Genomic DNA, 23,234 nt, shown 5'->3' with positions numbered 1-23,234 from the left:
GTGCACGTTGTTAGAGGCACAGGTTCATTACACAGACTTCCACTGTTTATGTTGATGTTCACTGTCAATTCAAGGAGAAATTGTTGCAGCCAGTATGAAACTGAGCTGTGCCGGATAACAAGCTGTCTTGTAAATTAAGTCTGACAGGTTCTCCAGCATTCCTTCAAACTCTACTGTAGCAAAGGGAGGTTAACTCTTTCATTACTACACTGCTCCTGAACATACAATAACCAGGCCCATATGGTGTAGCAGATGGCCTGTTCTAACCTGCCAAGTAATAAGACTAAGGAGGGGGGGGGGGAGACGTGTGCCGTTGAAATTAATTTGCCAAGTTTCAGTTAAACTGATTTTGACAGGATTATCCTGACTGATATGTGCATGTCTGGCTCAAGGTGGGGTAACCGGGAACTTGGCGTGTGGACATTTTTTTGCTATTTGTTGCTTCTGTAATACACAACGCTCCAAATAATGATCAAACTGGGAAGTCATAAAAACGACATTGCTATGTGAGCAAAATATTTATTTGCTTTCAGCTCATTTACAAGTACACTTGTGAATTATTCCCAGCTGAAGCTCATTGTATAAGAGTTAACAAAAGGTAATTTGATACACATTGAAATAAATATGAGGTACATTTTTGTTATGGCAAGTTCAGATAATTATACAGCAGTCTTGTGTTAATAGGTCACAGTAGTCCCAGTAGAATGAATACTTTATTGACCAATATAGAATTGACAAGTCCAACAGCTGTGTATGTGGAAAACTTATACGGCACTTCAATCTCTCTTCTCCTCCTGGCACTGTCGTCATTTTTTGCCACTCTGTACCACAAATACAACACCTGCAGGCTCAGTGTTTTCATAATACGCCGAGTTCCCACTAATGCTAAAACTCCCACAATGAAGCGGGCAGCACCTAATGCCAGTGCATGTGCTGTCAGTGTGGGTAGGGGTACAGGTAGCAACCCCTGGGGTTCAAAAGTCTGCCCTAGCTGCTCATTCACCCAGTATCCCACAGAGCACCCGGCCCCTACTCCTAGAATGGTGGTGGTATCCCCCCGTGTAGTGCTGTAATGGTCCAGCTCAGGGTATGTGTAACTGAGGAAGAGGGGCAGTGTCAATGCCGCGATGGGGGAGATGTGGCTGGTGAGCTGGAAACGGTCAAAGGTTTCCCAATATGGGTAGGTGAGGAACATGATGATAGCTGAGATTAAAGCGCCACAGATCACATCCTGAAAGCAGAATAATGACAATATTTTACCAGGAGCGCTTTAAGCAATAGGTCAAAATACACGTGAGTTAGACGACAAGATCAATTAACACTCATACATGTGTTATTTAGTGAGCTTCAGAGGTGCTGGTAGGTGGATTTTGGTACCTCCGGACAGAGCCAGGCTGGCTGTTTCCCCGTTTACAGTCTTTGTGCTAAGCTGCGCTATCTGGCTGCTGGCTTTAGCCTCGTGTTAACCGACAGATTTAAGAGTGGTATTAAACTTCTCATCTGACTCACAGCAAGAAAGTGAATAAGCACATTTCCCAAAATATCACACTATTATATTTTGTATATTCAGAAAAAAAAATCTTTTAATTATGAGGTTGCCCTGATAAATGTGTACTTAAACATAACTGATTTAATAACATAACTTCACATTATGGCGTCAAGGTTTGTACATGAAATAAAGGGAACATTGTGTCACACAGTGCCTGCTGAATTAGTATAGTATTTTAGTAGAGTATTGGTTCAAAGCTTAAGCCAGACAGTTTAACCAGACACATATGAATTATGAAACCTGAGTTGAGCTTGAATGTTTTATGCATATATGTGTGTGTGTGTGTGTGTGTGTGTGTGTGTAGGTAAGGACTAGCATACCAAAACTGAGTGCATGCCTGTGTAGAGGCGGCTCAGACACACCAAAGACGACAGCGTCAGTGCGATCAGCAGACCCACCTCGAACTGAAACTGTGACACAGAAACACACACTTAAGATCACAAACCATCACAGCGTCTGGTATGAAGCTACCTTACACACACACACACACACACACACACACACAATGACAAACACCACTCCCTGATTAGGATGATACAATCTGTGAAAGTAGAATGGTATGTGTCACGTCCCTAAAATCCCTAACATTCCTCTGTGAATACACATTTGTCATTTTTTTTAACCTTCTTCCTCTTTTTTCCTGTAAGTTTGTGATCAAATCATCCATTCGTCATCCTCTTAATGGCGACGTGTAAGTCCTCTCTCTGCCACTCTGTCCATTCTGCCGGGTTGACGTACTGCCCGTCATCAAGTCACTGCTCCTTTATTCCGCTACTGTCTCTCCATCCTTTCACCCCTCCTTCCTTTACCTATGGCGGCAGGTTTTGTTCTCCCCTCCATTTCAATAACAGTGAGAAGAGAGGCCTTGTGTATTCATTCACCTCCTACACCCTCCCCTCCTGTGCCCCCCTCCTCTCCGCCTTTTTTTCCCTTCTGTCTTTTCCTGTCTTTTGCAGCTGGAAGCCTATTCACTGGTAGTTCATGAAGAGAGGTTTTTTTGAATGGCCACAAAGGATGCCAGGGACAGGAGGGGGTCACTCTGTGATTGACTGTCGTGACCTCCGACCTGCGCCGGGAACTGGGTGAGCTGCCCCGAGGCCTTGTGGCTTCAGGAGCCTCTGCAACAGCCCGCTACTCATCTATAGCAATGCATGTTTTCTTTTCTTTCAGGGGAATCCTTGAGGAATTTCAAGTCACAGTTAAGTGTTCTACTGTACATAGGGTTTCTGGGGGTTGAAGAGATGATCTCTCGGACCTTGAGAACGGCACTGCAAGAAACTTGAGGCAAATAGCTGAAATTATGTGACCATAAATCAGGCTGACAGCTGCCGAGGCTGTAAACTACTTACTGAAGGATTCAGCATTCGCTCAATTCTTCATTAAAACACAGTGCTTTACAAAGACAGCCTATGATTGAGCCACTGAGTGTTTTATTGACTTGGCAGTCGAGTGGAAGAGATAAAGAGGGGAAGAGTCAGGAGGAGGAGGAGGAGGAGGAGGAGACGTGGACTGACAGTCATTGACTCAGTCGAGTCCATCAGGAGACCAAACAGCGGCTCGACGGATGTGGCTGACGGTGACTGATGGTGACTGCTGGCCCCGCCCCTCCCTGCCCATTGTCCAACAGCTCAGTCAAGACTCGGTGATGGACAGCGGGGCCACTCCCTTCATCCCAGTCAGCTACCAGTGAGCTGGCTGCCATCCACAGGCTCCCACTGCCTCAAACTGTTCATATGGATCGACTGATTAAACACTGACTGGTGCCTCGGCTAATTTTAAAAGGATTGCATAAATTGCAATGGCATTTTAATAGAACTGTTAATGAGATACCTATCGTCATAACTACAGGTCAACATCCACTTATCCTATGTTTCATAGCTCTAATGGGGTTTAAGTACATCATTTGCTGTCAGCAATGGCGGTATTATCTTTTTTATAGGGATGAGTCAGGTAACCATCGACTATCACAGTTTCAGTAATAATATCACAGTTGCCAATTAAGAAACAATGTACAGTAATGGTTATCGCCATCTCTAAATATCAGAGTGATGTTGTAGCTTGTTGAAGTTGCTCATATACCATCTAACTTGGTTATTATTGATTACAATCCTGACACATATCATGGGGCAATAATGGTATTGTGTTTCCACAATCACGGTAGAAATTATGTATTTAGATTTTGAAAGTAAGACAAAATGAACAAATCATTTAAGAATTTGAGCAGGAAAATACATTTTTGACTTTTGGCAAGAGTGTGTGTAACAGTGTGTGACCTGTTATGGACCCAAGCCAGCTCCATTTGCTGAGAAAGAGAGTGCGAGATGCAGATGAAAGCGTCTCACAGACCATAATAAAATACACTACATTATTAAGCAATTTCATATTTGTGACTAAGTGCTGTAGCTCACAACTGCCAAGGGTACTTTTGTGCCGGTTTACTGCATGTAATCATAGCTTGCAGTGACGCTCACCTGTATCCTGGACGGAGCGCTTAGTAAAACGGTGAAGGAGATGGCGGTGGCGGCCATGGCGTGGGTGGAGGGCAGCCCGTATTCGGCATCAACACGTGTCTCCAGCTTGACCACGGGGGGGGAGAGAGGGCGAGGCAGCTTCAGCGTATCTTTCATCACCTGGCCGATGTACATCACCAACTGTGAGAGGAAGCAGGGGTCCCACCAAATATATTTAATTATATTCAGATGTTTATTTTTAATGTTTTATCAATGTCGACATATCATTTTTAGAAATAGAAATATTCAACATTTTTGATCAAATTTCACACTTGTTTACATGAATTCTGTTGAAATAAAAAGTTTAAATAAAGTGTGAAACAATCTTGCTCTTTGAAGTGCCTATTGGAACCAATATGTATGTAGGTATATTTCTGTTGCAACATTAATGTATTTAAAGAATGCAGAGAATTTAAAATGGTATTGTTGGCTTCATCATCAATACCTGAAAGTCTACAGCATCATCACAATTAAATAGCCAAAATGACTACAGAAGAATGCTGCAGTGTGCGGACTACAAAATCTGAAATTAGAGATGGAGGAAGATGATAATAAAGTAATGAGTAGAGGAAGCAAAAGCCTGATCAGGCTATGCTCTAAAACTAACCACACAGTCTTATGAATAAGTAATCACCATTCCTACGCCACAAAAAAAAGAACTGCACAAGAGTGGAGACCCACCCTGGTATGAAGTGCATATGCTGCAGTCATACAGAAACTAAATCTATTGTGAGGAACTGAGAGTTGAAGAAAGGATTTGCTGACACAGCGTCTTCAGCTGGCGGGGTCAGACAGAGAGCTCTTGACAGAATGACAAGGTGTTTGTGTGTAGTGGTGGTGTATACAGTAGGTATTGGTGTGTGTGTGTGTGTGTCCTGCCAAATGTGCTGCCTATTCTCTTTCATGAGATCCCCAGCGGCCCTCGAAGGGGCAGCCTGCTCCAGCTCCAGGTTTATTTAAAGCTTTGCCTTGTATATTTAATGAATGGCTGTCTAAGCGAGGAGCAGGGAGGCAGCGCACAGAGAGCAAGCAGGATACTTATGTGTGTGTTTAAGGGAGAGAATAGAGAGGTTGTTATTACCATCTCTACTGACACTGTAATCAAGAAATGCTAGTTGTTACCATGGCAAATCAGATATTAAAGTACGTTTGCTGATCGCTGTTAGTGCAGCAACTTGAAGACATATAAGGCACACAGATAGAGAGGGGCAGACAGTGACAGAGGAAGAGATGAAGTACACAAAACGGCCCAAAATATGTGAACACCAGAACAGCTTTTTTTAAAACGGATTATTACATTGTCAGAGTTTTTCCGGCATTGAGGAATTTTTTGGCACCCCCCAAAGAGGTTTTAGCCAGCCCCAAAGGAAAATCACCAGCGCCAAAATGATAAGAATTGTGAGAAAAAAATAGTAATTAAAATCCTCTTTGAGCGCTTATCTCAGTTTTTCCGTCCAGAGTCTGGCTTTGTCGGACTCTCCCAGTGATTTTAACGGTGGTATTTACATATTAATATATTTTTTTAAAGCAGTTTTGTTGATTGGGGTTGTACTTACTTAAGCGTAATCAACATTTTTGTTTATCAAATTGTCAGAAATAACAGGCAAATGCATGTAGATTTCTGTCAAACAAGGTAACACAGACTTTTACTGTACGCTGACCGATCATGCTTACTGTTGTGCGTAGCCGACTCAACACTAGGCAACTCACACCAAAACAATCTAAATTGATAAATAGCACTGCAGGTAAGAGGACAAATATGTATTTTTGATTTTCGGGTGAACTGTCCCTTTAAAAGGTGCAAAAGTATATGTATGTCCACATACTTTTATAGGTTAAGAGACAGTATGCTAAATGAACATAAATAAAAGGAGAGAATGAGATTAATCCTTACAACAACAGTGTCTTGTTCTTTCCAAAAGCTAAATCGTTTTTCATCTATCCTGCTCCACTGGTACTGCATGAATATAAAGTTTGTTATTCCAATATTTGCATCTACCTAGACTGTAGCCGACCTACACACATGCACCCAGCCAGAATAATTGGCACCATGAAGTGGACAATAAACAGAGGACAAGCAATGGTGAACTCATGTAGCACGTCTGACCCCATCCATTCACCATGACTGTATTCATCCACTGACTGTGCTCCCCCCTCGGCCTTCACACAATGAACAGTTCAAGTGCTTGCATGATACGATACCCTCGTCCCACCCCCTGCACACCATCACCACAAACATATTCAACTGCCTCATGAGCCAGTGTCTCATTGGTGTCTTTGTACAAGTCACATCAAAAGGACTGACCCAGAGACAGCCTGGTCAGATTAAGGGAAGAGTTAAAGACAGGTCAAGACACACACACAGACAGATAGTTGTGCCTGGGTGTGTTTTCTCGTGAATAAGTGTATTGATCGAGGCCAGTGCGGCTTTGGACTTTGATCTGTCAACATGTGGCTCAGAGAAAGAGAGAGAGAGAGAGAGAGAGAGAGAGAGAGAGAGAGAGAGAGAGAGAGTGTGTGTGTGTGTGTTTAGGGAAGAGGGGCTACAGGTCACTGTTTGTATGGAGAAAACACACACTATGTTTGTTTTGCCCCACAGCGACATGATAAATAGGTTACTAATTGCTACTAATTGTTACTACTGATTTGGTTACTAGTTCATATTTTTGTGATGCGTAACAGCCCAATGGCCACCAAGGTACTTGAAAATAAAGTTATGTTGATAACATAGATTTTGGAAAGCTACTCCCCAACACTGATGGTGATAATAAATTAAACTCTTAGGGTCAATTCTCAGTGACATCCAAATTATCTGTGCACACAAAACAGTAACTATCTGAGAATACAACACATTTTGCTTTTATAAAGATCTTAGTTTTTAACTGTAAAGCCACTGGAAGTTTAACTTTACTGACTGTAGAACTCATAACATAATAGATAGCAAAACTCAGGAAACTCCAAGGCACTCTCTTTAGAAACATTAAAAAGCCTTTATTGTTATGGCTTGGTCATCTCAAACATAATAGAGGTCCATTTGTGCAATAGGTATTTTGGGAATCATGCTGCTGCCTGCTCTCTTGAACCAAGAAGTATTTTCTGCAGATATGAAAGAGTTCCTCCATATTTTGACTGTGGAGCCAATATGCCAAATCCTCACAGCATGGTTCCTTCAATTTACTGAGATAGCCTTAATGAGGCAGGACAATTTCTTCTGGGTCCAGTTTTAAAGTTGTGCTCAGCCTTCACTGGACTGCTCATTGACTTACAAGTCTCTTGTGTTCTTGAAACTTGCATATATTTCTTAGAATATTGCTTTTGCAGAGTTTTGTACATTTCTTGTTTTGCTGAGTGGGCATTCACTTATCCATTAATACAAACACAAAATAATTAATTTACAGCAAATGGTTTTCAAGCACTCTGAATGTGTAGAACCAGGGCTGGACTGGCCATCTGGCATACCAGGCATTTTCCCGGTGGGCCGACACACTTTTGGGCCGAATCGCCGATATAATTTATAGGCCTTTTTTTTTTTTTTTTTCAATCAAATCCAGGATTGGATTCCCCACTCCCGGCCCTGAGACACGAGCTGTAATAGTTATGCTTATGCTGGAAGTTTAGCATCCACGTTAAAATGGACAAACGACCACCAAAGCGCGAGGGAGGTACAGAGAAATTACGGGATAAAAAGATTAAGAATCTACAGGCGGATGCCTCAAAATGTGCCAACATTTCTGACATGTTTGGGGCATTACCTGAAGTCGAGGAAGGAGGAGAGGTGGCTGGCTATACAGAGAAGCAGAAACAACATCATGACAGGGAAGAAGCTGATCAGGAGGAGAGTGACCATGACAGGGCCATGGGAGCGAGTGAGGAAAAGATGGAAGAGAGAGTAGATGACGACGTGGTAAGGAGTAGGCACATCATTAACAGGGACTCTCAGGAAGGGAGGGAAGGGAGGGAGGCTGTGTGTGTGTGTGTGTGTGTGTGTGTGTGTGTGTGTGTGTGTGTGGGCTTGTTTAACTATATTCGTGGGGCCAAAATGCTGGAGGGTTAAGACTTGGTTGTAGAATTAGGGATAGAATTAGGTTATGGTAAGGGGCTAGGGAATGCATTAGGTCAATGACGGGTCCCCACAAAGATAGTGCCACAAACCTGTGTGTGTGTGTGTGTGTGTGTGTGTGTGTATGTGTGCGTGCGTTATGTGCACCTCACATCATAACGACAACAAGCAGTTTGGCTGTAACATTAAAGTGAGTGGCTCTCAGGTAACCTAACTGTTTAAGCTTACATTGAAAATGCTAGCGGTTGGCCTGTTGGGTAGCTGAAAAGTCTGTGTGATCTATAAAATCAGTGTTGATACAAGCATCAGTGTTCCTTGAATTGCTTAATTAGCTTCTCTTGTATTGGTGCTCTTTTCCAGGGCATATACTACTCTCAGCTTTATTGTAGCTTTTGGGAAGGGTTATGGTTATGGTTATTGTATTTAGCAGACACTTTTGTCCAAAGCGACAAAATATGAATCTTACAATAGTTAAAATTAACAGTAAACAGTTTTTAAAAGTTGCTAAGCCAATATTAAGCAAAATAGTAATAATAACAATAATGGTAATACAATATCAAAAATCAATAATAAAAAAATAAATAAACAAATACCATAAATATACAAATCATAACTCTAAGAATGAATTAATTATTTAAGTGTAAGATCAACAAATAAGTCTTGAGACCCCTCTTGAAGGATCCAAAACTATTACATGAACGCAGAACACTCATATCATAGAATGCACGCATATTTTAAGAGGACTGTCTGCAGGGAATGTGTCTGACCAATCACGGTGGGTGTGGGCCGCCTGGGCCAAAAATGCCAGGGCCGATTTTTTGTCCCAGTCCAGCCCTGTGTAGAACAACAAGTCTACTGTCATGGTACATTTCCTTTTACCAGTGCAGTGCCTGTTCAAAACGTACCGGTTTGGAACAGGACGATTACTTGGCCTCTGGTATTGCTGCTTGCAGCTTTCTTGAGAACCGCTCATCCAAACAACTTCACACTCAACACTGTGCTTCCTTGGGCCCTGAGCAATACACTTGCCATGATGTAGTTGCATCCCCTAACAATGCTAGAGTGTACGGGTGATTTGCTACCAACTAGCTTTTTGGGACCAGGCTATTCCCAGGAACAAAATGTTCATTCCAAAAGTTACATCGCTGATGCTTGAAATATTTTAGTTTGCTACAATGTAACATCTCTGGCTAGTCTTTCTTCATTTGCTCTTGAATGTACTGTAGCAAGCTCCATTAACACTATACTAATATAATCTTTAGCTCATGGCTTGTTAATCATTTTTGTCAATGGTTATTTTTTGTCATGGTTATTTTCAAGCACTTTGTGGCAGAAAAATGTAGTTATTATGCCACATCGACCACTGTTTCCTTGTAGTGATGACAGGACAGGATCCCACTGGCAGTGTCTTTTAATTCACAGAAAGACAAATTCTGATGTCCAGCCTTTATCACTGATGGCTGATCCAGGACTAAGGCCATATAGCTGAAAAGGTTTTGTCTCCTGGAAACAGAATGAGCTTGGTCATTGAATGTGAAAAAACTTAACATGCAGTTCCTTTCTAAACATTATCCACATCATAGTGCATGCCCTCTATGTACAACTTGAGCTTTTTGATATTCCAAATAGCACAGTAGGTTCATGATTTGCATACCACTATGCTACAATAATACCATACAACACGGCAATGTAATTCATGACCATATGGTTAGTGACAGTTAGTGTTTTCTAAGTCAACCAAAGGCACCCTGCAAGTAAGGCAACAGAGAATAGTGAAGGACACACAAGGTGTCTGAGTGTGTGAGTGTGTGTGTGTGTGTGTGTGTGTGTGTGTGTGTGTGTGTGTTTGTCAGTCAGTTATGGACCTGTAATGTGTTTGCTCATGCATACAAGTTTTAATTTGCATGGATGCACTTCAAACATTGGCATGAGTTGCCAGTTTTGAGTGTGGGACAGAGACAGAGGAGAGAGAGAAAGAGAGAGAGTGTGCAGCCCTCCATGAACCTTAGATAACTCCACCAGCACAATGGCAGGGTGCTGTTAAAGTTAGGAGTGCCGGGTGATGCGCCCCGAGGGCTGACAGACCAAATGTTTGGTCCAGAGAGAGAAAGCTCAGCGTGCTGATGAGGCCAATAAAACACTCTGCTGGTAGACTAGGGGGAGGAGAACACAGAGAACAGCTAGTAATGTCTAACTAGAGGGAGGGCAATAAGTGTCTTTAGCAAGCGAGGCGGGGAGTGTGAGCATCTGTGTGTGTTGGTGTTTATGTGAGTTTAGAAGGAGTTCACACAAGGGCCTGGTGAAACCAGGATGCCAGAAGAATAGTGTCTCTTCCCCTGGGGGCCAAACAAGGGGTTCAGACACAGGGCACCCACCAAGCGCTCGGGGCGGGGACACAAAGGGCACAAAAACACACTGCCCATCTCACACAGTGCGGGAGTGAGGGTGTATGGCTGACTGTGTGTCTATAGAAGTGTCAAATACACTCCTTCTGGTGGACCCGGTTCTAGGCAGGGAATGCTCCGTCTGCCCCACAAACGCCAGTACCCTCCCTTCTGGGATTACATTTGGCATTTTTTAGGCTCTCTTGTTGTAATGTGCTGGATTCTGTCAGAATAAACATCTAAAAGGGGATATCCTAGCCTAGTCTTTTTCCACTAATGTGTCCCCACGTGCGGCCTCTCACCATGTCAGGCCTGGGGATATATGAACATGGTGGTGTCAGAGACAGGTCACTGAAAGGGGGAGAAGGATGAAAAGAGGTTGAAAGGTGAATAGAGTGAGATGAAGAGCAGAGAGAAAAGAGAGGTGGCTTTGTGGAACGAACCGAAATCAGACTGACGAAGAAGGAGACTGAAGTAAACACACATTTTCTCTCTAGCTGTGACTTACACACCACATGTTGACCAGGCGTCGGCACAGGAATGGGTCCAGGCTCCAGTGTATGCAGGGCAGACAGGTGATGTAGAAGATTTCATGCCCCAGGCCTGCAGAGAACAGGAAGAGAAAGTGCAAAAGCCAGTTCCTCACCTCATACTGAGGCCTGCTGCAGCCCTGCAGGGAATAAACACAGATTAACACAAAATACAATAGGGCCAGGTGCCTAAAGATGGCTCCTGGAATGGTATCACATCAGATTACATCTATCCAGCAGGTCAAAATGTATTGAATTTCTCTATTCAAGTGGTTGAAGTAGCACATGAACAAATACTAAGCCAAATTTAGTATTGCACTTCCACGAGTTAGGGGACTCCCAAGAGACAAATTAGAAAAAGAGTGGTCCAATGTCGTTGCAGCAGAGGCAGACGTTAGTTTCTATGCATGCAAGTTCCAAAAATGCTGGATCCTACATTTCCCATAATTCAACGGATTGGCATCTTTCATTGGATGCCCCTGCCTCATAAATGCCCACTTCTTTTAAACCTCACACCTCTGGTTTGTAAAGCAGACATTCTGTAGTTGCAAGCCCAACCTAAGATAACCCTGATGACATCATTATGACATCATCAGGGTTCACAAAGCTCTTCCAGAGCCATAAAAGACATTATACAACAGTTTGTACAGGCTAAGTAATCCTCATAATGAGTAAACTGCAGTGCCCATAAGACTTTAAAACGTATCCATCTAAATAATGTCATAGTTTCTACATGTATATTTGCTTAACTTACACCATTTAGATTAGCTTTTTGTTTGTAATATACAGGATTATTTTTGCAGCTATTGGAACTTCTTAATATTGTAAGTATTGTAAGAAATAAATAGCTTATTACCCTTTGTGGATTAATTAATATAAAACAATGTCCATGCTAAACACCACCATATAGGAGCTCCATTTACTGCACATTATCAAGTGATCCTAAAGTCCTCCAGAAAGTAATTTGACTGTGTTCATCTTCACCTTACAACAACCTAAATACATTGTTTGCATACGGAAAGGGAGTCACATCCACACTACTACGTTTTCATTTTAAAACGGCATTTTGAAACAAAAATGATCTCTGTCCACACAAGCGAAAGCTCCGTAGCATGTAGCCTATAATAAAACCGCTCCATTTTGGAAATGATTTCCATCCATATTAACACGTCTGACCACGCATATCACATGACCATTCGCATTATACTGGGCATGCGCATGCGTGCCGGTATAATAGTGATGGGACAACCGCCTCATTTACGCAAGTCGGTTCAATCGGACGTTCGGTCGTTGGTTGGCCTACCGAGTTAATAGATTCAGTCACCTATGGAGAAAGAACAACAGTGGCGAAAAGTATTTTTTTCAACTCAAACAGGGTTAGCAGTGTTTTTTAAATGTCTCCGTTTTAGGGGCTCTAAAACAGCGGAGTAGAGTGGACGCCAGGTGTAAATATACCAAAAGATATGCATTTTTAAACAAAAAAGCCTATTAGTGTAGATGTAGCATGCTGCTGAGGCAACAGAAGAACGTAAACATCCCACACAGCTGAGGATCTTGTGGCTGAGGGAGACACCCAGACAAACGAGAAAAGCCAGTCAGTTTATTAGGCCATGTTATTTACACTGTAAACCTGGGGTGTGTTTTAACTCTTCCTAAGTTTCAAGAATTCCATGTAAATCAAAGCTATATTACCAAAGGTTTGTCCATTTATTCCTTTTAAATTAATCTCACACGCTGTGGAAATCAAATGCAAATACCCTATATACTTACTGCAATAGCATTTTGGTTTCCATTTAGAATTAAAATTACGTTGTAGGGTTCAATGCATTTAGGCCTATATGAGAATACCACATTTTCGCAGTAGTCGACTTACAGCAACAGCACATCCATTCTCCTTGTAGTTTGAATTATTATCCTGGTGGTCCCATCTTCCCTTCAGCTGTCCACGTGGTACGTCGGCATGGACCGGGGTTCCACTCGGAGCGCTCAACCTCACTCGGCTGTGATGCGCGGCTTCGACCAGGAAGAGTCCGCAGCGTCTCTGGAACCGGGCCACGAGCTCCGAGTCATGGAGGTAAGTCAGGAGCTTCGACATGTCAGGTGAAAGAGACAGAAGTGCAGGAACAGGATACCGTGGATGTTCTGAGCAGGAGAAGTAATGGAAGGTGATATTTGCCTAGGCAGGGCGCAGCTGGCTCCGTACAGGTGCGGCTGCTGTGCGCCACAGGTGTGCGCAGTGGGGCGGGGCTAGACCGAGGTTGTCTTGAGTAGTAGTAAGTTTGTCTGACTATACTGGGCTGGTTCAGCTGTAATCACAAAGTATTTACAGCGAGCGGAAGTTAGATTTATTGTAGCCTGTATCCAATGTGTCAGGTCAATCTTTATATTGCTGAGAAGAACTATAAGCAATGTAGCTATAAAGTTAGGGATATAAGTAAGAAGGCAGCTCAGTGGTCCACAACCAGGCTGCTGTGGGATTCAATTATATTGTATGAGTTATGACATAGAAATATTGATAACTGACCATACACAGCCAAAGTAGATAGCCTAGTTAAAGTGACTATATGTAACTTTTAGATGTTTCTGAAACTGTGTAATGTTCCATCTGATGATCATAAATGACCTGTAACAGCAAACAACACTAACAGTGAAAAGAACGCTATTTGTATATAGTTTTTATTAATGTCTTTACATGGTCCGATTTTTCCCACAAAGTCACAAAATGATTTAGGGCAGGTAGACAGCGCTTCAGAGCACACATTCTCAAAGGTCACAGATTTCCTTGTAACACCGGAAAAGCCTGTGTTACTGTATCCAGTCAGGTAAAAGGTACCAGGAGATTTCTTTATATAGCTTAATTGTATTTTAATTTTATTTTAGAAGTTATCTGTTGTAGTTATGGCTGATACTGGGGCAGGGTCATCACAGGAAAGAAGGAAATTAAATGAAGAACAACTAAAAGCTTAAAGGACAAGTGAAAGACAACGTGTAAAAACCTGAGTCGGGCTTTCAATTGATGGAGACAATTACGGGATTTTAAATTATTCAAAATCAACCTCAAATTTAATAATTGGAATTATAAAATAACTTTAGATTGCGCAATGTGGTTGACTTTTTATTCCTTTCAGTCCGTGTTTGTGTTGGCCTACTATTTTCTTTTCCCTTGTCACCCTGTAGTTGTGTAAAGCATCCTTAGGTTTCATGAAATGCTCTATATAAATCTAAGTTATTACTATGTTGGTTGCTACAACAATCTCTTAATGCTTTGGCTCGTGACACAGTGACAGTGATACCCGGTTTAGCTCACGATACATCCAAAGTAGGCTAAGTTACCGTATGCAACACTGGAAATTAGGGCTGTCAAACGATTAAATTTTCTTAATCGCGATTAATCGTTGAATTTCTATAGTTAATCGCGATTAATCGCATGTTTTATCACATGATTAAAATTCTATTATTTTGCATTTCAGAACTGTTTTTAAGTACATATTAACAATGGAAAGCCATTCTTCCCAGTGTATCTTGATTGGGAATCAAATGAATGCAAAGAAAGTGACTTTATGAACTTGATTTTAAGATTTGTATTTGTTTATTATATATTTAATCTAGTCACACATTTAAATTTAACAACAACTTTGAATGCACCACGAGGCTGTAAATTACCAGTTTCATTGAACGCATCGTCTGTGTTTTTCCGACAACAGCAGCTGCAGATTGTTACAATCATAGATATATATAAAGGCTAGATGTCTCGTCCGCGCTGCTGGCCAATGGAGGTCGACGTCCGCACCTGGCGGCCATCTTGCCACAGTCAGCTCGCTCACTCGTAACATTGTGTTTTAATGGTGCATGTACTTTTTAAATAAGCATAACTTGCTCAATTTTCTACCGATTTTTAAACGGTTTGGTTTGTTATAAACGTCAGAGATGTAGTTATGACACTGCATACTTATGAATAATTATAACCATGGATTTCCATATGAAAATAACAAACAGAAAATATAGGTGCAATGAATATACACAAGCACAAGGTATTTATGTTAAATCAATATATAGGCTACTAAAACTCATATATATATATACACACTTTTATGTATATATGTATATTACTAATATATACTTTTATATGTATATTACTAATATAATAAAATAATTTGAATTATTACATGTTTATTTTAAACAAGTTTAAACTATTATAAAAGTGACATTTATTTGCAATAAAAAATAGGTACAAGATTTCCCTTTACAAATATACATAAAGAAATGCTGCATGTTGAAATACCCACCCTGTAGAGAGAACTACACTACTGTGGAGGTATACACATGGAGGATAGAGATAAAAAATTCAAAAAATTCAATTCAATTAATTCATTCAATTTTATTTGTATAGCGCCAATTCATAAAAAAAAAGTTATCTCAGGACACTTTTCAAATAGAGCAGGTCTAGACCGAACTCCTTATAACATTATTTACAGAGACTCAACAGTACCACCATGAGCAAGACTTTGGAGACAAGGGCAAGGAAAAACTGCCTGTTAAGAGGCAGAAACCTAGGACAGACCATTCGGCTCTAGGTGGGTGGTCGTCTGACTCGACCAGTTGGGGTGAGAGAGAAAGAGAGACAGCGAGAGAGAGAGAGAGACAGACAGACAGGTGCACAGCAACAACAGTATTGGCAATGGCAGTCAAGCAGGACCATGGCAGGAGGCTCCACTAGGATCCATGAGAACCTGCGAGACGAGAAAGCACAAGAACTCCGGGGAAGAAGTGAAGTTAGTAACATGCATTAATGGGACATGAATGAGTGCAGAAAGAGAGAGAGAGAGAGAGGAAGAGACAGTGCACCATGGGAAATCCCCCGATAGTCTAGGCCTATAGCAGCATAACTAAGGGATGGTTCAGGACTCACCTGATCCAGCCCTAACTATAAGCTTTATCAAAGAGGAACGTCTTAAGACTTCTCTCAAATGTGGAGAGGGTGTCTCCCTCCCAAACCACAACTGGAAGCTGGTTCCACAGGAGAGGAGCTTGGTAACTGAAGAGACTATAGGAACCACAAGTAGCCATGCATTCAGAGAATGTAGTGTTCTAAAGAGGTAATAGAGTACTATGAGCTCTTTAAGATATGAAGGGGCCTGACCATGAAGAGGAGGATTTTATACAGACAGCAGCTCTGCTTGCTGGTCCCAACTCTGGGTTGGCTCTTTTGATTGAAAAGGTTGCCTACCCCTGGGTGTAGTTTCAATGTTCACACATGTTTATTCATTCAAGTGTATGAGTGACAGAGCAAGTGAGATAGCCAGTAGTTCTCAAACTTTTTACACAGAGTACCACCTCAAATAATATTGGGCTCTTAGACTACTAACACCATCATAGACCTTTCTGGGTACCACCAAGATAAAGGATTTAAAATAATAAGCCATATGATGCTCTCATTTGTTTGATATTCCACATGCAAATACTCACAACATCAGGTTGAGGTGCATCCTGAGACAAGTCCATTGGCAGGTTGTTTTCCGCTCTTCTAGAGGTGGTTGTGCTTCTTGTTGCTACCAGCTAAAATAAACGTAAGTAAAGACGTTTTGAGTGTCTAAAATGTGCTGTAATAAAAAACACATTATATAACTTGCAGTAACAAAAACTAAAGTGACATTTAATCACATATTGATATATCAATCTTATACACCTTGAATTATTGTTGGTCAATGATACACATACCCTTTAAAGATGAGCTGGAAAGTTGTAAATGGTTGGCACCACACCATCTTTAAGACAGACATTCTGCCCCATTCTGTCAAAGTCCTCACTCCTGAAGTTCTCACTGCAGAGCAGTGTCCTGTCAGAGGCAACAAAACCGTCCCTTCTTAGAGCAAGTTCCCACTGCCTCCTCATCTTTCCGGTTTTGGGAAACCTTAAAAACGTGAGAAATGTACCCAGATATATAAATTATTGTCAACATTTCCAACCCTTTTTTCCTTCTTTCAATATTAACGGTAAGTTAATTAACGACAAAAATACACACCTAAATTATCATATGTTTGGGGTAATTGTATGTATGCATGTGCATGTATGCATCATGTATGCATGTATGTACTTCAGAATAAGACAACCACACTAAACTAGTTATAAAAAGGTGTCCAAAAGAAACATTCAGCGATTGTGTAAACAAACTTCTAAAAAGCCTTGGGTCAACAACAATCTTGTAATACTATTATGTCATAGCTATGCTAAACTGTAACGTTAGTTGCTACTAGGTCTCACTCAAAGCTTCTTGTTATTAGCCAGCTAGGCTAATAACTACAACCACACTCACAGCTTCTTGTTATTAGCCAGCTAATAACTACAACCACATCCACAAAGACTGTAATTTAGACAAAAGATTAGTCATCATAAAATCGTTATTGGTGTCAGTAAAACAGCTCGATTGTGGCCTCAGACTTGATAACTTGCGCAAGTAGTAGTGATACACAACTATGCTGCACGATTAAGTCGTTTTTTCGAAAAGAAAAGCTGCAATTTCAACATGTGCAAGCATCCAGAATTATAGCCACGTTAATAACGTTTGTAAGAAACCAAACCATTTGTAAATCCGTCAAGATTTCAGCGAGATAAGAGTATTTGTGTTCGTGCAGATCACTCACCTTACATCAGGTACCACAAAGCCCGCAAGAAAGCTTGACTGTGACAAGATGGCTGCCGGTGATGACGTTAGAGACTCCACCGTAAGACATCTAGCCTTTATATATATCTATGGTTACAATCCTCTACAGTGAAATACAGACAAACTTTACACTGTTTAGCGTTAGCTGTCAGCATTGTAACCGTGTTTAATCCAGCTACTAGCTAGCGGTAGGCTAACGTTAGCTGCTGTTGAGTGTAGTGTTAGCTAGCGTCTAGGGCTGCTCCCTCTTAGTCGATTAGTCGACTAATCGGTCGTTTTGGTCTTAGTCAACTTAGATTTCTTTAGTCGATTAGTCATGTTTTATGCTTTTTTCATGCTGAATGACTTATTTCCAAGAAACGTATGAGCACATCTCTGGTAAACTAAATTAAAGTGGTGCTTTTGCATGACTCTTTGCAGAGAAACTCAGATTTACAGATCTGTTGATTAAATCAACTAATCGATTAGTCGATACAATTGAATAAGTGTTAGTCGACTAAGAATTTCTTTAATCAAGCACAGCTTTACTAGCGTCACGTGCAGCGATGCCTGTAACGTCTGTTTCAGAGCATCAGAGAGAAGTGCAGACATATCAGTGGCACCGGAATGAGGCACCGAAATCCGCGTTGCTATTCCTGCAGCAGCAGGATGTGTTACGAGGAAGTACGGCAAAATAGTAGCCTGTTAGGCACGACGCAAAGCCGAGTGAAGTGAAAATAAATTAATAAATGGCAGCATGCGATTAATACGATTAAAAAAAATTAACGCATTATGCTCGACCCTTAATCGCATCGCGATTAACGCGTTAATGCTGACAGCCCTACTGGAAATACAATGATGCATCTGTAACTTATTCTCTTATTGTAAATTAATGATTATCTGTCTGAGCAAAACATTCATCGTAACTATATGACCTCCCGGTAACACTAACTCAGTAATCTGCAGTGGGCAATACAGCACCGTAAAGAAAAGACCTTTACGATAGCAGGTGTGGCAAAAACACTACTGCTTTTGTCCAAAGGGGCCACTAGAATCAACACAAACTGAAAGTTACAAATAGCCACTTTAACTTAGTTGCAACTTTTATCTGTACTGGTCATTCTGCACTTCTGCAGTAAATTATCATTTTCAACATTTTGGACACAAAGCACAACATATGTTTTAGGTAAAATATGACTGCATTATTAAAATATGATCCTCCTCTATCATCATCATCATCATCATCATCATCATCATCATTACCATGGTAATGAAGATTCAACCTTGAATGTTGAAGGCTTTAGGCGCTAGCGTTGTTCCTGTTGGAGCGCTTATTAATCTCCCACCAACAGAGATCCAGTAATTGGTTGCTAATTGTTAAAGAAATTGCAAAAGAGCAACATTTAGAGGACGCTTTCTAAAAGTGGACTTTTGGCTGGGACACTCAGCAGGTCCTCAAGGGGTCAAAAAAAGGGGATTTATTCATATTTGTACCATAAACTCTGCAAATTGGACAGAATGACAATTCAAGGATCTACTCTCACTACATTTGTCGTTATACAGTAGGGGACTGTGGCAATGTGTTCACCCCCTTAATTTAGAACTATATTTCCCTGTGCATTAACCACTTATAGGCTGCATATAATAATAATACAGTAATATATCAAGCAGGGGACATAGGCCTCTGACCCAAGTCAAATCAGGACTAATGTGTTCACGGATAGTACGGTCTCAGTGATGTAAATAGAATGAATACAACTCTCACTAAGAATGCATAGTTATCAGCTTCAGAACATATTGTGAGTACAGTTTGAAGAATATTTCACAATATGATCACACACATTTGCTCATTGAGTTCATTGAGTGATTTTTACACGATTTATAAAAAGCTTTTAGACAACCCAAAATCAGCAATATCTAATACAAATGCTGTTTACAGTGCACACATAACATGATCTACAACATGTAGACCTAAGGAAATATTTGCACCATGCTGAGATGCCAGCCTCTACACTCCAAATGATTCTGACATGATTCCAATTCCCATCATCAAACTAAGATCTTCTCTTTTTCTATGGATTGAATAACAACATTGTTCTACTTAATCCCTTGTGTTGTAAGACAAGGCCTATGTTTGTTTGGAGCATTGCTAGATGATCTTTGACAGTGAATTGACGCCCCCGGTTGACCAAATTAGCGCATCCTGGCATATAGGCCTACGTAATTGCACACACAAACAGCAATACACACTCTCTCTAACGGGGACTTTCAGGCGACAGTTTGCTCTCTCTCTCTCTCTCTCTCTCTCTCTCTCTCTCTCTCTCTCTCTGGATGGATGAGCCCTCGCATCGGAGTCGCCATCATTACATCACCTATCCCCACTCAGCCGAACACGAAATGAGAGCTTTTAAATATATTTAACCGGGACCCCGATCGTCGTTTAGACTGAGTAGCAGACGCCCATCCCATAATAAAAACAAATCAACAATATATATCTGCGGGGATGGTGGCGTTTCAATGAGCGGGGAGGAGAGGAGGGGGAGAGGAGGAGAGACGTGTACCGTCATCAGCATCTGTCCGCCAGCTTCCTTTTGTTTTCACCGGAGAATGTGAATGGCGAAAGATGACATGGCAGAGGTAGATTTGGCATCAAACGCAGCGGAACCCCCCGGCGAGGCCCCCTCGGCGTTTCCCTACGAGGAGTACGAATGCAAAATCTGCTACAATTATTTCGACCTTGACCGCCGGGCTCCAAAGATCCTCGAGTGCCTGCACACGTTCTGCGAGGAGTGCCTGAACACGCTTCATCTTCGGGAGGAGCGGCCATGGCGCATCAGCTGCCCCGTCTGTCGCCACCGGACTCCTGTGCCGGATTATCGGATACAAAACCTGCCCAACAACACCAAGGTGACGGAGGATTTCCCGCTCTACATCGACTCGGACCCCCTGCCTCAGGACGCTCTGCCGCCGTACCCTCCCCCGCTGCACCCAGCTCTGGTCGCCCTCCGCCGGGAGGAAGCGTCGGGGACGTCCAGTGTCAGCCAGGCGACCCCGTCCACCACCGTGTCCACTGCCACGACCCTCTCCCAGGACTCGGTGCGCTACGACAGCTGCCAGAGCTGCAAGAGAGTGGCACTGACCACCGGCTGCGTCTGCGTGATCTTCTCCTTTCTGTCCATGCTGGTGTTGCTGTTCATGGGCCTAATCTTTGTGCACAGTCATAGCATTCCTCCCTCGCCGGCGGGACCCATTTGCTTGTCGGTTGCCAGCATCCTGGCCATGTTCTCGGTGGTCGTCACATGGCTCATCTGCTGGCTCAAATACAGGCCAGACCATGAGACAGGCCGGTCATCCGCCACCAGTAACTCCCGGAGAAACGCCTGATAGGCTGCTGGCTCTGATTATTGCTGGAGATGTTGTACTGTGGATGTGTGATTGTGTACATAATACCTCCCTTTACCTTTTCTAGGAATACATCTTGTCCAAAATGGCCTTTTATCAGGATAGCAAACACCCAAAGGCCTTCATGTTGTTTGGAGCAATAGGCCGACATGATCCTTAATAATCTTTTCCTTAAGTTGTGTAGCCTACTTAAATTCACAGTAGGCCCAGCTGACTGGGCATCTCAATAAGTGAACGTGTCCAATACTTAGACCCCTGTTGTTGGTCTAAGCTGAGGTTGGTGGTTTGAGGACTGAATGTGAAGTGCTTATTTCCAGGGTTTGATACCCTCCCCACCCTATCTTGCTAAATTATATGAATATGCCACTATGGTAACTGCCCATGATGATCCACTCTTATATCTCAACAACACACTGTTGTATTGTACAGATACTTTGTAATGTTCACTTCTGATTTTCCAGGTGATGGATTTTGGTTTTTATGGAGGCTTGTTTATGTTTATGTGAGAAGCCTCCAAAATGTCACTCTGTTACAAAAAAGTGATGTCCACAATCCAGCTGTAAATAGTCAAAAAGTGGAGTGGTATACTGAATAGGTGTCATAAGTTTTTCCTGAAGACCTTCCTAACCCCTGTCATTGAACTTATTCTGATGGCACTGTTTCCTTTATCACTATATGAAAACTGCACCTCTTCCAGGGATTCGAAGAGATAGCTTGTGGTTTTGACCATATTTTTGGCTGCTTTTGTGCATGTAAGGCCCCTGAAAAGTCAAGGCCTTTTTGTTTCTACTTTTTTTTTTTTTTTTTTTAACCAAAGGGACATTGTCTCCTGACTCGTGTGCCTCACCTTGTTGCTAAATGAAGTAAAACTTCACTGTAATCATGATCAAAATCATGAAATCATGCACAGGCCTCCTGCCACCGACAGCGTCCAGCTGGAGTGTCGGCAGGGATTTCCTCTTTCTGTCACATGATTTACACAACGGAAGTTTAAAGCAGGGTTTCCAACATGGAGCTGCCTCCCAAATCGGCACCTTTTTATACTTGTGAAAAATGTGGGTCTTCGCATCTGGCTTCGAAGAAAGGTCAGAATAGATACCCATGACTACAAGTAGGCAATGTGTTTAACCGGTATAATCCAGGCTAAAGTCCACTTTCCTTTTCTTTCTTCAAAGTGTGAGAATCTAAAGTATCTGTTTCTTAGCCGGGCCAGACACGGTGAAAAACTGATTAAAGGATATATTTGGTGTCACTCTGGTTCCTCTGAGATTGTCAGGAGTCATAATTACTTCTGGAAAGTGAAAGAGCCCCATGAGCTTTGTGGCTGAGAATAGAAAGAGGCCTATAAGAAAGATATAAACACTTTGTGTTATTTCAGTACCTGCACCAACACAATGCAAATATTTAATTTTCCTAAATCAGTTTGTATGGGCTTTTTCCTCAAATGCATTGTGGGTCTGAAAACAGAAACACTGAACTAACCTTTGAACACAGTGTAATCAAAAAAAGGCTAAAACTTAAAAGGCCTATAATGGGAAAACTTCTTACTATGAACATTACTGTGAACCGTTGGTAAATACTGTGTATGTAATCGTTGCTACAATCTATACAATTATTTATTATTCTTGCATATGGCAAAAAGTGATACCTTATTTGTGTTGCAGTGTAAGACCCTCATATTGACAAGTGTGTGATGGTCTGCATGTGTTCTGGCTCCCTGACATTCCTGTCAGCATTTAGTATAGAATTTGGAGATGATTTGGACACCAACGTGGTTTAACCTATAAACACGTGTTGCCCTTGCACACTCATGGTATCGCACTGCATGGGGGGAAAAGCAGAAATACAAAAAGCACTATTCAACATGATTCTTACACTCCCCAATCTGATTCATGCTTGCTTCAATCATCCTGCTCAACCTTTTTCCAACTTTTAGATGATGCACTTTCACCCTCTTATTTGACACAAGTAACAGGGTATACCTTTGTTAAATGGACGCATATTGTATTTATTTCAGAGGACCTAGAAAATGTTGTTGGTTTTTATGAGAACCTGTGGTTGTTGTTAAAGTACCAAAATTATTTGCACAGAGAAATGTTATTTATGTGCTGTTTTACATAAACACATTTCAGTAATAAAGGAAACATGAATACCCATGA

General features: G+C 41.7%; 2 protein-coding genes across 3 annotated transcripts; one reads left to right on the top strand and one right to left on the bottom strand.

Moving 5' to 3' along the window:
- Nucleotides 1–14: 14 nt before the first annotated feature.
- sgpp2 (sphingosine-1-phosphate phosphatase 2) lies at nucleotides 15–20,282 on the bottom strand. 2 transcript variants are annotated; one of them, XM_031283603.2, is made up of 6 exons: nucleotides 20,235–20,282; nucleotides 12,907–13,339; nucleotides 11,012–11,173; nucleotides 4,021–4,200; nucleotides 1,870–1,959; nucleotides 15–1,231 (listed from the first exon to the last, which is right to left on the bottom strand). In XM_031283603.2, exons 2-6 carry the CDS (start codon nucleotides 13,126–13,128, stop codon nucleotides 686–688), a joined length of 1,200 nt encoding a protein of 399 aa, XP_031139463.1. In that variant the 5' UTR covers nucleotides 13,129–13,339; nucleotides 20,235–20,282; the 3' UTR covers nucleotides 15–685. The 2 variants fall into 2 exon arrangements, with proteins under 2 accessions (XP_031139463.1, XP_031139465.1); XM_031283605.2 differs by lacking the exons at nucleotides 12,907–13,339; nucleotides 20,235–20,282 and having other exon boundaries at nucleotides 11,016–11,173.
- On the top strand, nucleotides 19,800–23,234 carry LOC116039022 (E3 ubiquitin-protein ligase rnf152-B). The gene has a single exon (XM_031283776.2). It carries the CDS (start codon nucleotides 20,287–20,289, stop codon nucleotides 21,055–21,057), a length of 771 nt encoding a protein of 256 aa, XP_031139636.1. The 5' UTR covers nucleotides 19,800–20,286; the 3' UTR covers nucleotides 21,058–23,234.

The sequence above is a fragment of the Sander lucioperca genome, chromosome 5 (assembly GCF_008315115.2).
Source record: "Sander lucioperca isolate FBNREF2018 chromosome 5, SLUC_FBN_1.2, whole genome shotgun sequence".
NCBI classification, from domain to species: domain Eukaryota; kingdom Metazoa; phylum Chordata; class Actinopteri; order Perciformes; family Percidae; genus Sander; species Sander lucioperca.
The sequence above is the reverse complement of the archived record's forward strand: the minus strand, read 5'-3'. Positions and strand labels throughout refer to the sequence as shown.